This window comes from Eurypyga helias, unplaced genomic scaffold (genome assembly GCF_000690775.1).
Source record: "Eurypyga helias isolate BGI_N326 unplaced genomic scaffold, ASM69077v1 scaffold5060, whole genome shotgun sequence".
NCBI classification, from domain to species: Eukaryota; Metazoa; Chordata; class Aves; order Eurypygiformes; family Eurypygidae; genus Eurypyga; species Eurypyga helias.
Window position 1 is genome coordinate 69,487 of NW_010224922.1, and position 16,428 is coordinate 85,914.

The window sequence follows — 16,428 nt, forward strand, 5'->3', positions numbered from 1 at the left end:
TGGCATTAAATTTATGTGGAACTTGAGTTTAGAGAAACCACAAAATTTGACACAGGTTTTTACTTGAGTCAAAAGACGCAGGGCCATGTAGGCTTCTGCATAAGACGAGGCTGCAGGGAAGCTGTCACTGACGATGAATAGGAGGACCTATTAGGTCATAACAAAACAACTCTGCAACCAGATGCCATCAGTAAGGAGGAAACAGGCTCCCGTGTGCTGCTGCCCCTGCTTTAACAAAGTGTGAAGCCAGAAAAACGCAGTGTCAGAGATAATGCTTTTCCTTGTACAGGAGATAGACGACTCCAGCATGGTTCAGGATGGGGCTGGTGCTCTCAACACCTTCATCGTTAGACCGGGGCCAAAGGCCAGCAGTGTAAGTCCAGTTCTTTCTGAGAATGAATAGCCTGTGTTTTCAACCTGCAGCACGTGCAAGCTCCTAGCACATGCGCGATTCATTTACCTGGGCTAGCGGTTGCAAAAAGCCTTTCCAATCACACTTAGTACTGTGTTGCATCTTCCCCCGAAACACCCTGGAAGCATAGGACCGGAAAAGCAAATTCTGATTAAAGTGGAGATGCTGCTCTGAAGTGGCCTCTAAAGCACTTCATGCAGCTTACAAGCTCCTTATTTCCAACTCCACTGTTTGTGCCAGTAAAAGACAGACCTCTCTGAGGCCTTACCCTGTAAAGCTGCTGGCAAAGCGGAACTGCACAATCAGTGTAAGTGGAAACTAATCCAGAGAAATTGTGTAAACAGAATAAGTATCTAAAGCATGAGTTTATCTGCAGGAGGAGGCAATGTAATAAGGAAGCTAGAAGCATGGACATAGGTCCATGAGTCCAGCTGATAATGGCTGTACAACCTCACTAGCAGATTCATCAGCATCATCCCAAAGCATGATGGTGTTTGCTTTACTCTTGCTCTTCAAAGCACACTTAGGAAGCTCCAAGTTTTGACAATTGTAAATGGTTATGTTTCCAGATCAAATGTTGAACCAGCCAGCATCCCTCTGGGGGAAGGAGTGTGATTTCTGCTAGGAATACCAGGAAGATAGTGCTGTGGCAACACAGATATCAATTTTGTTTCTAGCATTGCTCTGTTCCCATGATAATGTCACTGTAACACACCAAATTTCAGTTTCCAGGACTGTAAATGCAGGAATACTGCATTAATGTGTTTATTAAGAGAAAGAATGCGACAGAGCCTGGAAAACCAGTGAAAGAAAAACATTGAGGCTCCTGGGAAGTACACTAGGAAAACAGTTGTTGGGATGATGGTTCCTAAACTTGTACTCAGTGATCTCATCCCATAAGCAGAAGGCAGCAAAAGTGAAATAATCTCCTATTAATAATAGATCACCTTAGCAAGAAAGCCTCAAATGAGCTGAGGTTCAGAATGGATGTTTTGTGTAATCAATTAGTCAAATGACATCTCACTTTCCTGACCTCTCCAGGCTCCCGTGGAAGGAATCGCAATCCTACATCAATTCCCATTTTCTTCTGGGCTGCAGAGGATGTCTGTTGTTTCACAGAAGATCGGAGAGGAACAGTATGACCTGTACATGAAAGGAGCACCAGAAATAGTGTCCAGCTTTTGTAGAGAAGAAACTGGTATGGAATTGGGAAAGAGCAACTTTACAGTGTTTATTTGGACTTAATCCAAACGAGAGTTTATGTTGGGGCTCAGATCCTAAAAGGTTTCTAGCACTCACTCTTCCCACTGGCCACACTGCAACTGCATGTGCGTGACTCTTCCCACAAGCAAGCTTTGGGCTTTGTTGAACGTCATTAGTTAAGACTACAAACAAGCTTTCACTGCTTGTTTGTAACTAAAAGCTTCACGCTGCCCAACAGCTAGCGAGAGGCACGGCCTGAGGGTCAGCCCCTGCACATCCCTTAGCTGACTTGCATCAGCTGAAGATACAGCACATAAATAATGTTAATCTCTCAAAGACTCAGAGCAGACGTAGGATCATGGCAATTGCATGTGTCACAGCAAGCGTGTTGTGCTGTACAAGTTCCTAAATTTCCTGCTAATTTATTGCCCTGTAAATTCAGCACTGAGTTACTAACCCAGCTTGCAAAGGCTTTAAATTTCAGCAATGGGAAATTTGCTGTGGACGTGCAAATTACTGTTATTAAGGATAATTGGTATTAACACTCAAGCCAAGACTTCTGTCCTCTCTCTGGAAGTAAACATAGTCTTTTTTTTCTTGTATGTAAACAATATTATAGAATTATACTCAAATTTGTCTGCAAATTTGAAACTCGGGTCACAACCACTGAATACTTCAAAAGGATGCCAAGCAAACATGGTTTGCAAACATGTTTGCCAAGCATACCAAAGGTCTGTGGCTCTGTGGTTTGTTATTTGAGATGGCACTGCCCTGAAAACAGGCAAAAATGGTTTTGAGGGACAATGGAAAAATTTAGTTTAGAACCACCTAAGATCTAATGACACAAACCTCCAAACAAGTCAACATCATCAAGAAAAACGTCTTCAAAATTACGTTCCTCCTCGGGTTTCTAAACAGCTTCTCTTACCCTGTCTTGATTGTTTCTGTATTGATTGCAGCTTAATGAATAATTAGTTACTGCAGTGTAAAGCTATGATTGGAGTGCACAGTGAGTACAAAATACTGCAAAGTTAAAAGGAACTCTTTGCTTTTAGAGTCACGGGAATGATCAGAGAATTGAAAATTTAGGTTTTGGGAGAATTCTCACATTACGGCATAAGCATAAAACCAATTTCCTCAGTCACTCAGCATGTATGCAGTACAGCTTAGGGGAGAATTATGAAATCAGTCATTTGTCCTCTGCTCAGTTATTCATCTTATCTACCTGCACCTTCACATGCACTTAAAAAGTATTAAATGGACGCACAGATTGCTTATTTCATCAGTCAGTTACACAGCCTTGATACCAAACAGCTGAATTCTAGGAGAGGCCAAAGTGCTGTAAGTAAGGCTATAAAGTGGCTTAAAGGACAGGCATTTAACCGTACAAAAGCAATCAGCAGGGATGGAATATTTTAACCATTAAACTTCTTTTCCTGTAAACAGTCCCAGCTAATTTCTTACTGGAGCTAAAGATGTACACAAGCCAAGGTTTCAGAGTCATTGCCCTGGCCCATAAAGTGCTAAACCTAGGAGAGGATGTAGACATGAGCAACCTAGAGAGGTAAGGTGTGCTGAAGGGGCCTCTGGTATTGCTGCAGGGCTGCTTTCCTCTCTACTTGTATGACCTGCCCCAACCCAAACCTTCCCCTCCTCTCCTGCCAAAGGAAGCCTATTGGGAAGCTGTACCGTGCACCTTCCTGTCAGCAGATGCTGATTACACTGTTAATTGCCTGCTTTACTACTGCTCTTGCAACACTCCCTGAGCTGAATTTCAGAATCTGTTATCAAAGGGCGATAAAGCTTTTTATTGGGCTGCTTCTATACAGCAACGGATTGGGACTGCAGCAGAAATTCTGTATGTCGTAATCTTCGGGTCTCAGACAGCCAGTTCCTGCAAACCCCCGTCCCCCTCACTGCACACGTATCTCTGCCGCATTGCTCTGTCCTAGAGACGGCAACGTAGTAGAGCAGCAGCTTGGCTGAAGCTGCAGAAATGTTGGTGCTTGATGGGCACTGCTTGTCCTGAACTGATAGCTGTTGTGTTTCCCTGGGGGCAGGTGCATTTCTCACCTAGCATGACTTTCCCACTGAACAAAAAATGCAGGGAGAGTCTTGCTCTCTGTGCCATCCATGGGAAACAGCACTTGTGTTTCTGTCCTTGCTCCAAGAGAGGAGGCAGAGTCTGGGCTGGAATTCCTGGGCCTCCTGGTGATGGAGAACCGCCTGAAGGAGGAGACGAAGCCTGTGCTACAAGAGCTGGCTGCTGCCCGCATCAGAAGTGTCATGGTCACAGGTAAATCCCCCCAGGCTCTGTGGGTGTGCTGGCTGTCAGATGGGAGAGAGTACCTCTTCCAGCATCCCTCATGGCATGGCCATGGTCCCTAGCTGGGCTGCCACCGTGCTGTGGCAGATGTGAAGAGCCTGCCTCTCCGCTATCCTTGCAGGGGACAACCTGCAGACAGCTGTCACAGTGGCCAGGAACGCGGGTATGATTCACACAGGCAGCAAAGTCATCCTTGTTGAAGCAAATGAACCGGAGGGCTCCACTCCAGCTTCCATCGCCTGGCTCTTGGCGGAAGATGGCAAAGCAAACACAGCTGCTCCCCGTGTAAGCACAGCCAGGGATGGCTGCTTTCGGGTGCCAGGGGGAATCAATTAAGCTTTTAATGTCTAATTAATGTGTAATGCCCAGGCTCCTTAGGTCTGGACTTCTTGCCAAGAATTTGGAAGTAGCTTTAAGAAACTGAGGACACCTGGGACTAGTATGTATCTACCCCAGGGAACATGGGGGCGTGGTATGGACCATGCACCTACTAGGGAGAAATAATTAATACAGTGGTTCTTTGCTCAGGGACATACAAAATAACTACGTGAATAACTGGCAAGGCTCTGCCGAAGCAGTGGCCACTTCAGTCACACTTGAAGCGTTCAGAATGAATGCAATTATACATATTGGTCTGTGTGGCTCTTTGCTGGACCAAATTTCAGCGTCTACGCTAGCAGCCTGTGGCTGATGGGGATTAGTTACATGTGGAAACACAGCTAGACAATCCAGCGCTGCCAGGCGAAAAGTTTTAGAAAAGGATGCAGCAGAAGGCTGTGTCCCTGGTTGCCTGCTGGGAGGCTGATGAGGTGGAAGTGAAATGGCATGTTATGACCTCAGTCTGAGAATAAATGCTGTCTTATTTCTAGGAGCTATGTGCTAACACTGAGGAAAAGATCACTCTGGAAGGAGAAACCTGCAACTACCATTTCGCAATGGATGGAAAGTCCTATCAGGTTATTATAAAGCACTTCTACAACTTGCTGCCAAAAGTAAGTTCAGAGGAAACAAAGTGTGTGCATGCCCCCCCTGTTTTATTAAGTGGCAGTGGTGTTCCAGCTGGAGAGAGGTGTTTTTCTGCCAGTAGTTGTAGCGTTGTCACTTCACATTGACAACTCCGGGCAGCCTCCCACCGTGCCTCAGGTTTAACCCAAACAGCTTGCTTTCGGCATCTTCTAAGACCTCAAATGACAGGGGTGGCTGTGGTGCTGCGAGCAGCTGTGCAGTGGAGTCACTCCACGGTCACCTTCTCATTTTCAGTTTAATTAAAAACATCAACCCCATTCCCATGTGCTACTACTATAGCTGGCAATGGACACTGCTGTGTACGTCCAGCAGCAGAAAACTTCAACTGCTGTCACCTGGTCCATAAAATAGCTGCTGTGGGGACAGATTTTTGGATTTTATACTCTCTGGCTGAATTTTCAGGTAGGAAAAACCTCAGGCTGAGCAGCGTAATGGCTGCTGTCATCAACCATCTGTTCTGCGCATGGGAGGCACTTCAACGCCTTGCTGCTCTGCGGGCTGCTGCCGAGCCCGTGGAGATCGCTGGCTGCCACCACCTCCTGCAGAGCAGGCTAGGCAGAAAACAGCAGGATAAATCTGATCATAGAGGAAACTGGAACCCTAGGGGTAGCAAAACCATGGTAGGGCTTGGGAGGTGGAATTAGAAGTTTTACAAGCATCAAGCACCCATCAGGGAGGCCTGATCCTGCCTCGGTGGAGGGATGGAGGCACAAATGCCTGCCCAAGGCAGCCCATTGCTCTTTCTTGCAGATACTGGTGAACGCGACTGTCTTTGCTAGGATGTCTCCCGGACAGAAGTCCAGCCTTGTTGAAGAGTTTCAGAAACTCAAGTAAGGTTCTCTTTTGTTTTCTTCCTGAACTAAACCAATAACATGTTTTCTTTAAAGCGCTGCTCCAGGCCCATCTTTCCCACTCTCCCTTCCTCCACACATGACCTGTTTGCATCCTTTGTGGCTGCCTTCCTCCCAGTTCCCCTACAGAGATCCCTCCTCATCAGGGGTACCTGCACCCCTCACCCAGACTCAGCCACCGCTTCCCACCGGTGCAGTACAGAGGGCAGCACTAAATGAGGCTGAGATTGAGATGAGGGCAGACCCCCGTGTATACAAATTGGAAAAACACAGCGGCAGACCCCCGTGTATACAAATTGGTTATGAGGTGGTTCCTCTGGGGATGCAGTCTCAGAGGGACTTCACACGTGGTGATTTGGGAGCTGCTGTGTTATTTCAGCAGTTCCTGTGTCTTTGGGTCTACGAAGACAGTTGGGGAGAAAATGCCAGTGAAAGCCAAGCTCCCGTTGCAGGAGCTGCTGCAAACGTGCATGGCCTCCTCCCTTTCTGCGGCCCCTGGTACCAAGGGGAAAGCACTGTCTGCAACAAAGGGGCAGTTCCCTTTCCCATTACAGCCTCTTTCAAAACTTAATCCTAATTTTGCTCTGTGCGCTCTGCCCCAACCTCTCCCAACACACAACTGGTCCCCTGGGAAGAGCCGCCGCCTTCTCCAGGGCCGGCACAAGCCCCAGCCCTGATGTGTCAGCTGTGTGCAAGGCTTACACGTTTCCCTTCTTCCTCCACCAGTTACTACGTGGGTATGTGTGGGGATGGCGCCAACGACTGCGGGGTACGTAGGAGCTCATCTCCTGTTCTCATTAAATTTCACCTCTCTCAACCTAAGGAGGGCTATGACGAGAGGCTGCCCAAGGCCACTCGTCACCAGCTTCTCCCAGGTTACCCGTGGGAACACTCAGGCAGCATGTCACTGTAGAATACTGTCTACATGCATTTCTTCAGACTAACATATGCAACAATAGACGGTTACTGTTTGGCATTTTATCCCCAGAAATATGGGCAAGAGAGTTTTTCGTACACAATCGTAAATTTGAGGGTCTTAGCCATAAAAATAATTATCATATAATAATGTTATATACTATATCAATTATAGTATATACTATATAATAATGTTATATTATAGAAATGTGTTATCATAATACAGTTGTGTAAGAATGCTTTAGCTTGCTTTATAAAAGTTGTCCATAGTCCACTCCTGAGCACTAAACCAGAGGTGACCAAGCCAGGTTACAGGAAGCTCATAAGAGAGCAATAAAAGAAATATGAGCAGGAGACTGGAAGGAATAGAAAGAAGATAAAATGCTATTTAAATACTTTAGCAGGCTGTTTAACAGGAGAGGTATGCACAAACTCCAGTGTGGGAAACGGCATACAGGGTAGTTCAAAGGGTTGTAAATAGGTATAATGGGATTAAATGAACAAAGGAAGTATTTAAGCTCTGGGGAAGAGAAGGTGTCTGGAAAATGAGATCAGCTGGGCCACAGAATAGAGGAAGATAGATTACAAAGGACACTTGAAGGAAAACCTGTAAAGCATCAGTAAACATACTGCGCAGGGTGGGAGGGGTGGATGGTCCCTCCATCTTCTGATTCCCATGGATTTCAGGCTTTGAAAATGGCCCATGCAGGGATATCCCTGTCGGAGCAGGAGGCATCCGTGGCCTCACCCTTCACCTCCCAGATCCCCAACATCCAGTGTGTGCCAGAGCTGATCAGGTGAGTTTGCTGGGTGCTGTGGCTGTAGGGTGCTGCTCTCTGCTCTGGGCTCAGGGTCGTGAGCGGGAGTGCACTACCCTCTGAGATGCTGATAAACCAAGCCTAATCCCTCAGTAACTATATAAAATACCGCAGAAGAGTTTCTGAATTGTTTCTGATCCTCAAATTCCAGTGCTGGCAGGGTTTTTTTGTGGTTTTAGGAGAGTGTTGCCCATGGTGGCTGATAGTTTTGGAAGAGGGACAGCAGGAGAGCGACATGAAAGGGCAGGTATAACAGTGACCACAGCATAGATTTGCTTGTCATGACTTTAAGATGTTGATACCTAGATGCTGCACACGGTCGTGGAACAGCCAGCAATGATACCATTTGACCAAATGTATGCAAAGACAATTACCTGTTTGTGTAGAAATGCGCTTGGTTCCCAGAACTGTTGAGCAAATTAGTAATGAAAAGGCAACAGCAGCTTAATCCAGGTATTAAGATTGTAGCTGCAGAATAAAACCAAAGAAACAAACGCTGCAGATGAAGGGTAGTTAAGTGGCTCAGCAATACCTTAAGGCCAAACCATTTGTCTATGGAATTTGAACTGTTTTCTGTTGTTCTTAGAGATCCTAAAAGCAGGAACCATCCGTAGCACTAAACCCACAGTGCTGTAGCTGTAAGTGGGGCTTTCAGCTCTGTTTTATGCTTTGAGCAGGGAAGGCCGAGCTGCTTTGGTTGCTTCCTTCGCTGTGGTTAAATACCTGACCCTTTACGGCATGATCCAGTTTGTTGGTACTGCTCTGCTGTTTTGGGTAAGTGTTTCGTGCCCATCTTTTATCAGTACGCTGTGCTCACTGTAGGTTTTATCTTTAGGGGTATTACTTGGCAAGGAAGAAAAGGCATACAGGGCCTCAAGGGGTAACAAAGATGTGAAAAGCTGGGTAATTACTGGCACAGGGTTGTAGGGACCCCCAGAATTGGGGGAAAAGCCCAGTGACAAAACCTCATCTCTTCCAAAAGAAGCCAGGGAATTAGAAGGGGGTGACTCCTGCCTGGCTGGGTGGGGGAGGCGCAGGAGCAGGACTTGTTGTAAAATGGGGGCTTTGGGAGAGCAGCTGCCTCTCTCTGCTGGAAAAAACAGCTTGAAAAACGAGTGTTTCAGGCAGTTGAAGATGAAGGAGGGTAGTTAGGGAAGGATTACCATTGCATATCACCAGTATGTGACAAATCCTCTAAGATTTTAATACATGAAAAGAAAAACAGTGAAGAAAATTCACATGTGGATTTACTCTGGGCCACCTCACTTGCCACAGTTCATGCACATCTCCTGTGCACAGTCCCACAGAGAGTGAAGGGCAGAAAGCACAGCTGAGCTGCTGTGGATCTGCAAGGTACGGCCGAGGCTTGGTGGCAAATGGGGACCGCTGGTGGGCCACCACATGGGGACAGCTCCCCCAGCCACTACTTTGGGCACACCAACTTTGTCCCCATTGCCCCAAGGCCTGGCACAAAGTGAATCATAGAATCATAGAATGGTTGGGGTGGGAAGGGCCCTTAAAGATCATCTAGTCCCAACCCCCCTGCCATGGGCAGGGACACCTCCCACTAGACCAGGTTGCTCCAAGCCACATCCAGCCTGGCCTTGAAGACATCCAGGGATGGGGCATCCACAACATCTCTGGGCAACCTGTTCCAGTGCCTCACCACCCTCTCTGTGAAGAATTTCTTCCTGATATCTAATCTAAACCTCCCTGTTTTCAACGATGGCTGTCGCTATTGCTGTGGGCTGGGAGTGTGTGACCAAGAGGCATTGGTATCTGCTGGAAGAAGGGTGAAAAAACATTCAAATGTCACGTTCACATGTGGTGTCGCCCACAAGTGCTATGAATTAGCAAGGGGTTCAGAGGGACCCGTCCAACAGCTGGCAAGCTGGGCTTGCAAGTCCTCACGGGGTTGTGTCAGAGCCATGATGCTGCTGTTGCTGGCACGACAGTGCTCTGAAATAGCATCGGGTGCTACAGTTGGTAATCAGTTCTGAAGTGGTGCTGTCTTTGTTTTTGTTCCAGCAACTGCAAATCTTTGGGAATCACCAGTATCTGATACAAGACGTCATCATTACCCTTCTGGTTTGCCTAACAAGTAAGCAGCTCAGGGAAGTCAGCTGCGTGTGTTTGAGAACCTGAGCGTAAATAGTTGTCGTGAGACCCACTACAGCTCTTAGATGTCTGTGGAGATCCCCGTGGATGGGATGATATCCCTCATCTTCTCTGTGTTTTCCTGAGAGGAGCAGTCAGAGAGGGTTCAGGTGGATATAGTGAAGATCAAAGACATTTCCTCCCTGCTTATTAGGGCCGGGCTTTGCAGCTTTCACCCGCACTGAGCGGATGGGGGTCTGTGTGCGGCCCTGCTTGCCCAGCAAATGCAGGGATGCTGGCGGGCTGGGCTGCCACGCAAATGCCTCGTGTTTCTCTCCAGTGAGCTTGACTGAAGCCTACCCAAAGCTGGCACCTTATCGCCCTCCGGGTCAGCTCATCTCTCCTCCCCTGCTGCTCTCCATCACCCTCAACGTGTGCTTTACCGTAGCCATGCAAACCTGCGGCTTCCTCCTGGTGAAGCAGCAGCCCTGGTACGTCGCGCTGGCCAGCCAGAGGTAAGTCCCTCTCTTGTCTCTGGCCCTCAGCTTGCAGATCGCACTGCTGCTGGCTGCGGGGAACACTCCAGCAGCCAGGCAACCGCAGGGCCATAGTGGGACCCCTCCCATCCCCCTCCCCCCGCTCTGTGTGTGTGTACTCTGCAGTGTTGCCATGACAAAATTGCCAAGATTTTGGCACAAAACAGAAAATTAAGCTGAGTTTTTTTTTGGTGGGGTGTTGGGGTATTTTGTTTTAAAACCTGATTATTGTTCCTCTGGGTGATACCTGGTTATAGTAGGCTGGGTCGGAAAGAAAAAGGAATTGTTATTTGCAGCTTGCTGTTGCTGGAGAGAGGGGGAATGAAATGCTGGGTGTTACCTTGCAGACATTGCTCTCTGGGGAACCAGACCGTGTCCCCCACCAGCCCAGGGGGAAACAGTACCAGCAGCGGTGCCCAGAGCTCTGTCCTCAGTTATGAAGACACTACGCTGTGGCCACTGTCTTCTGTCAACTGCATCATTGTGGCCTTCGTCTTTTCCAAGGGAAAGCCCTTCCGGAAGCCCATCTACACCAACTGTGAGTAGAGCTGGAGTAACGTGTGCTCCACAGACTCATTCCTGCCCCAAAATAACCCAGCAGGAGAGGCTGCTAGTGAAGGGATGCTGTGGATTTTTCTGTGCTCACCCCAGGGGCTGGCATGTAAAATAATTGTTGGAGTATGTGAGCTCCTACTTCTCCATTTCTAAGAAAGCTCAGTGAGCACTGTTTATGTTAGCTTCTTCCTGGAGATAAGAAGCAGCAGAGCTGAAAAAGGAGACTGCATCTTGTTTTGCAAAATGTGTGCTTTCCAGAAGACGATGGGCTGTATTGAGATCAGAACTGTCTATTGTGAACACAGAATATGAGGATTAGATGTATTTGCTTTGAAATACACACATCAAAAAGAGTTCCTCTGAGATTCACGGTCTTACCTTGCCTGACTTCCATTCCTAGAGATGAGAGTGAAAATCCTGTGATAATACCACCGTTAAAATCCTCTCACAATTGCCTTTCTTTTTCTGTTTGAGTTTTGCTGAGATGATTTGGCCCTTCTAGCCATCGGTTGACTGACAGCTCCTCTGCAATTGCAGCTCATGGATGAGAGGGCAGGACTTCGCTTGATCTTAGCAGAGTCGGTTTTGTTAGATGTTTTATTAAAAGACAGGTCCCAAACCCGTTTCACAGAGCACTGATGACCAGCAGAAGACAGGTGAGACCAGAAAGAAGCTGCCCTGCAAGCAGCCAGGCTGAGACGGGACAGAGGGCTCTGTCAGCTCAGAAATATGCACACACTTCTCTGTGGTTTATTCCTGTTTGGGGACAGTCTGTAGGAGGAAGCAAAGGGCAATTCTCTTGTTTTTGCCACCCACTCAGCCCTGTCCCATCTCCTCCCTATGAGTGAGAAGGTTGCCAGGAGGCCAGTGGAAGCTGTTGACCCAGTTGAGTAGTTAGTTTTAAGATGCTCAGCTTCTGGTAATTGCCCGGAGTTTGGCATCTCTGGACATCTGATCCATTTGCCATCACTCTGTGGCCTCCTGCTCCTTTGGAAGATGATACAAAACCAGATGAATCTTCCTGTGGAAGGCACAGGTATAGCCCACCTTTGCACCCTCTCAGTTGCAGAAGCCCTTGGCCCTCTGTGGGAGGGTAGCCCACGAGAACAAGCAGCCTCCTCTGCTGCCTGCGGTCCTGGCATATGACTGAGCACATGGAGGAGGGAGCGCAGGGGAAGGGATGCTGATGTGGCTCACAGCAGTGCCCCTTTGAGGCAGTTTGCTGTGGTTCTGTAAGAATCAGAATATGTCAAATGATCTGTGCACAAAACAAGCAGTGTAGGTGGTGAGCTTTGCAACAGGCTGCTGGGGAGTAGCTCCTCTAGTTTCAATTCCACAGCTCTTCTTTTAGGAGGGAAGAAAGGCATTTTATATGATGGCAGTTTTACAGCATTAGCATCTGTGGCTCCTGTCAGTGTGCAGTGTTTGGTCACCAACACCTCTCCCTCCCAAGGCCACAAAAACATGCTCTTCTTTTCCTAGATGTATTTTCAGTCCTCCTCACCCTCCAGCTTGCAATCTGCCTCTTCCTCTTCTTCGCCGACATCGATGCAGTGTACAGTGGCATGCAGGTAAGCACAAATGGAATGTGCAATTCCTTTTCATGCCACATATTTTGCTGGCCCTTTACCTAAGCGTACAGAGCAGAAGCTACAGCTACAGTCATCTGGGAGATGAATTTGCTGATCCGATGCTGACTAGGCAGCCCTTTCAGACTTATCTAACGTCCTTCTGACAAGGGCTTGATTAATGAGAGAGTCCTCCTCTCCTCTACAGACTGGGTGGTAACAGGGAAAAGTGCTTACAGCTTGCTGATCTTTTCTTCTTAGCAGAAAAGCACAATAGAACGGATTGAGGTTTTGCATGTTGGAGGAGGCTTGTTGGCCGGAGAAGTGAGTGGGCAGGGATTGCTGCTGCCCGTCCTGGAGGATCATGAGCTCTTAAGGGGCTGAGACTGCCTCGGCCCTCCCGGGCGCCTAGCCAGGGCACAGAGCAGCCAGCTGCCTCCAGCTGTGCTGCCCAGTGTCGGGAATGGCCAAGCCCTACAGCTCATCCCCAGCCATGCTGCATGGGATGGATGCAGGTGGATACCCAGCATGAGGGTGGGCATACACAGAGGGAGGAGAGGAGCTGCACGTTGTGCATCAGCTGCAGCTACCCAGAGGTATTTGGGCACCAGATCCTGCCCCAGGCCCACGATTTGTAGTTTCACCAGTAGCTTAAGTAGCCAAGATGAGTTAGGCAGCTCCGTGCCATGGGGAATCTGGCATCAAACCTTTCAAGATCTGTGTGACAAGGAATTACTGTCACTTCCTACTGCCTCCTCCATGCTTGCCACTGGGAAAATGTTAGTCAGCTGCTCAAATCATTAGGAACAGATGCAAATCTTGGCAAGGCATTTAAACCTAATTGCTGTTCATGTCTTTTCCAACAGTTTCTTTGCACTCCTGTCATCTGGAGAGTTTACATCTTACTGATGCTCTTGGTCACCTTTTGTGTCTCTTTTTTTACGGAGGTGAGTGCCATTTGTGTACTGTCTCTTCCCTCTGGGTGAACCAGAGCAGTGTCTGGCCAGGTCTTTCTACTCCCATTTGCAACCACAATCTCCTCCTGCAGAAGCATAAACCCTCAGGCCTTTTTTTTTTTTTGTTGTTCCTAAAGGCTCAATGTGTGTCAATCAAATGCATTTTATGCTGCCCCAGAGATGAATCAGACCACGTGTCTTAAGTTTTTATGTAGAGCCTGCTCCCACTGCCCTGGCTCACTGGGGAGCAGGCTGCAGCAGGGGTCACCAGTGATTGTAAAACAACCACTTCCCTCTTGCCCTACAGTCGATCAGGCCAGAGACTGCACTGGCTTGTGACGTTGGATATTGCAGTAACGACTAAGCCCTAAAATGTTCTGTGGGCCAAGGGTGGCTGTGTCCAACACTGCGTATTAACCCTTTTAAGAAGCAGCAGTGCCTGGTTGTCCCACAGCCCAGGAAGAAAATCTTGTCCCTTGATTATTCCCTTCAGCTAAACAGGCTGAGGTCAGCGTTGTCCTGATGTAGCTGAGCCGAGGTGGGTGGTCAGGACAGTGGCATCTGGCAGCCGTGTTACTGAAGGGCACCCGTGGGGCTCAGGGGTTGCACGTGTAGCAAGGGATGGCTTTTGTACCTCCCCGTGAAGGGCAGCAGCACTGACCCTGTGCCGTGTCATTCCACAGGACGTCATCTTGCAGAACAAGCACCTCTGGCTCCTGATTAAATCCTGGTCTGGGTACCAGTCAAACAGCCAGTACCGAAAATGGCAGAGGATGCTGCAGAGGGATCCCAGCTGGCCTCCTGTAAACACAAAAGACTTTGCAGCAAAAAGCATGAAAGAGATTTACATTAACCCCTCCTATGAACACAGCAACGAGGACTAGGTGTGACCCTGCAGCCAGGCACAGGGCTGGCAGCTTCCCCAGCTTGCACCCAACAGCCTGGGTTTTCCTCCTTTGATATGCACCAGGTGCAGATGTTTGAAATCCCTGCACAAACCCACCCATTCGGAGCAGGCTGGGTCCACGCTGGCTGTGCCCCAGATCACAGGCAAGGATTGTTCTATGCTGCTGGTGAAATAGCAGCCTTGACTTTACTCCATGGCAGTAGCGGGTCTCAGGCCTTGCCAACATCTCCTACAGAAGCTCAGAAATACTAAATACGGTGAAGCCATGGCTCTTGCTGCTCCACGTCAGACTTTCATTCCACGTTTCAGCCACTGCTCCACCAAATCCTGTCCATGAACCCAGCAGGCTTGATTGAAAGGCAATCCAAACCAAGCGACCCGATCTTGACGGCACAGAGGAGCACATGTATGATTACAAAATCCTGCATTAAATGAAAAACTGCAGCTTCCAAGAGTTCCCCAGATGAAGTAATTCCCATTTTCTTGCATCCTGGAATGAATTGCACATGTGAGAGGACACATACGCTCTCCTTGCCTGGCTCTCCCTTGGCAGTTCTTGTAGACATAGCGCCTTGGGTACAGGAAAGGTTAAAGCTCAAGGATTGCTGCAAGATTGGGATGGGAAGGATATGCCGTGGTTAAGCTTGCAGAGGACAGCACAGCAGCTGCACACACTCACACATGACCGCCCCCAGTTCGTGCTCTGCTGCTGCCAGGTCCTGGCCCAAGCTTGGGGTCACACAGCTGAAAGCAGGGCAAAGCCTTGGCTTCTTGATTTGACTAGGTCGTGCCAAGGAACAGGGGGCTTAACATGCTCTAGTGTACTGCTGCTAGACAGGTACAAGGAGCTGAGCCCCTCTGTACCTGCGCTTTCATTTTCAAGTTGTTCAACTACCTGATTAGTTTAGCACTTAGTGGAAGCAAAAAAGGACTTTCAGATTCAGTTTTTCTTATAGTATGTTTTCCCATATTAAAAAAGAACTTTATTTAAATATAGTAATAGAAGGCACTACAAAATACAACCAGAAGTCTTGGCTTTGTTATTTCTAACACTGAAACAACTGATGTTTAAAAAAAGCGTCTGATCCCATTATGTACATGCTAAGAGCAGACAAAAATAGCAAGCCTCTTGCAGACAGCTATTTTGCTCTCATCTCTTCTTACAGTCCAGGCAGTTGCATGTGATAAAAGCAACACAGGATTTAGCTTCTTAGATGCAGCCTGCAAACATGGTTCCAAACACAAAAAAAAAGATATTCCTGGTCAAGAGTAACAAACCACACTCTCCAAAACAGATTTCTCCTAAAACAAACCACACAATATCTTTGTGACAGAGAAATAGTGGGGCTCTGTAGATTTGGAGATGGGGCATAGGTGCTGCACAGCTCCAGGTATGTCACTGCAGGACGCCAGCTTTGCCTTCCTGCTCACTGGAAAAAGATTTTACTTGTGCTGGAGCTACAAACTGCTTAGACTCAACTTCTTGGTCACTGAGGAGCCAATAGCCCCAGCTCCAGGGGCAGAGGCTCCTGCCTGCCCTTGCAATCCATGTGGTGACAGCACACGCCTCATTTGCCCTTTGGCAGGCCTGGGGTGTTCCACTTGCAGAGGCTCTCAGCTGGAGGACACACAATAAGCCCTCAGCAATGCTTTTACATTACTTTTGTTAAAAGAGACATGTTTACTTTTTTAAGCAGGTTAAAATGTTATTCACAGAAAGAGCCCACAGGATGCACGTAGAAAGCCTGGGCCAGCCCCTAGGAAAGCCCCGGAGATGCTCTCCCAGAGCAAGCACTCCCAGACTACCACAGAAATCATCACAGGCAGTGAAATAAAAGCAGATGTGGCAAACAGGCTAGCGCTGCTCTTAGCAAAGCTAACACAGTCGTTAGTAAGTCTTGGTGGCAGCTGTGGCCACGCACTGTCCTGGGTCCCTCCTGGCCAGGGGCTCCTTGTCCTGCTCCGAGCTTGTCCCGGTGGCCGATCAGTACTGTCTCTCTCTGGATCTGCTGCGGAGCAAGCCCAGCAAGGAGAAGGCACCAGCGGCTGCTGTTACAAGTCCAATGGCACCGATGGCTCGGTTGGCCTGCAAAAGGGAAGCAAAACACAGGCTGGAAAAATGATGAGGTTTTTCTTTTCCCCCTTAGCCCCATGCATACTACTGAAGAACAGGCAGGGATAATCAAGGCAATCAAGTGAATGAGAGACACAGGCCCCATGAGAAAGAGTAACACCCAGGTTTTCAGCCTTGGGCTGTG

At 48.2% G+C, this 16,428-nt stretch overlaps 2 protein-coding genes across 2 annotated transcripts in view; one reads left to right on the top strand and one right to left on the bottom strand.

Annotated features, from left to right (window-relative positions):
- The window catches only part of ATP13A5 (ATPase type 13A5), a 31,425-nt gene extending 17,278 nt beyond the window's left edge, over positions 1–14,147 (top strand). The window contains exons 15-30 of the mRNA XM_010147169.1: positions 290–373; positions 1,454–1,610; positions 3,062–3,179; positions 3,787–3,911; positions 4,063–4,226; positions 4,811–4,933; positions 5,718–5,797; positions 6,545–6,587; positions 7,421–7,530; positions 8,229–8,325; positions 9,580–9,652; positions 9,989–10,163; positions 10,532–10,722; positions 12,222–12,310; positions 13,174–13,254; positions 13,947–14,147. Coding sequence (XP_010145471.1) covers positions 290–373; positions 1,454–1,610; positions 3,062–3,179; positions 3,787–3,911; positions 4,063–4,226; positions 4,811–4,933; positions 5,718–5,797; positions 6,545–6,587; positions 7,421–7,530; positions 8,229–8,325; positions 9,580–9,652; positions 9,989–10,163; positions 10,532–10,722; positions 12,222–12,310; positions 13,174–13,254; positions 13,947–14,147 — 1,911 coding nt within the window. The remainder of the gene's footprint in view (positions 1–289; positions 374–1,453; positions 1,611–3,061; positions 3,180–3,786; positions 3,912–4,062; positions 4,227–4,810; positions 4,934–5,717; positions 5,798–6,544; positions 6,588–7,420; positions 7,531–8,228; positions 8,326–9,579; positions 9,653–9,988; positions 10,164–10,531; positions 10,723–12,221; positions 12,311–13,173; positions 13,255–13,946) is intronic.
- Positions 14,148–16,154: 2,007 nt separating this feature from the next.
- Positions 16,155–16,428, bottom strand: part of HRASLS (HRAS-like suppressor) — a 1,072-nt gene continuing 798 nt past the window's right edge. The window contains exon 3 of the mRNA XM_010147158.1: positions 16,155–16,256. Within this exon, the coding sequence (XP_010145460.1) occupies positions 16,155–16,256 (102 nt within the window). The remainder of the gene's footprint in view (positions 16,257–16,428) is intronic.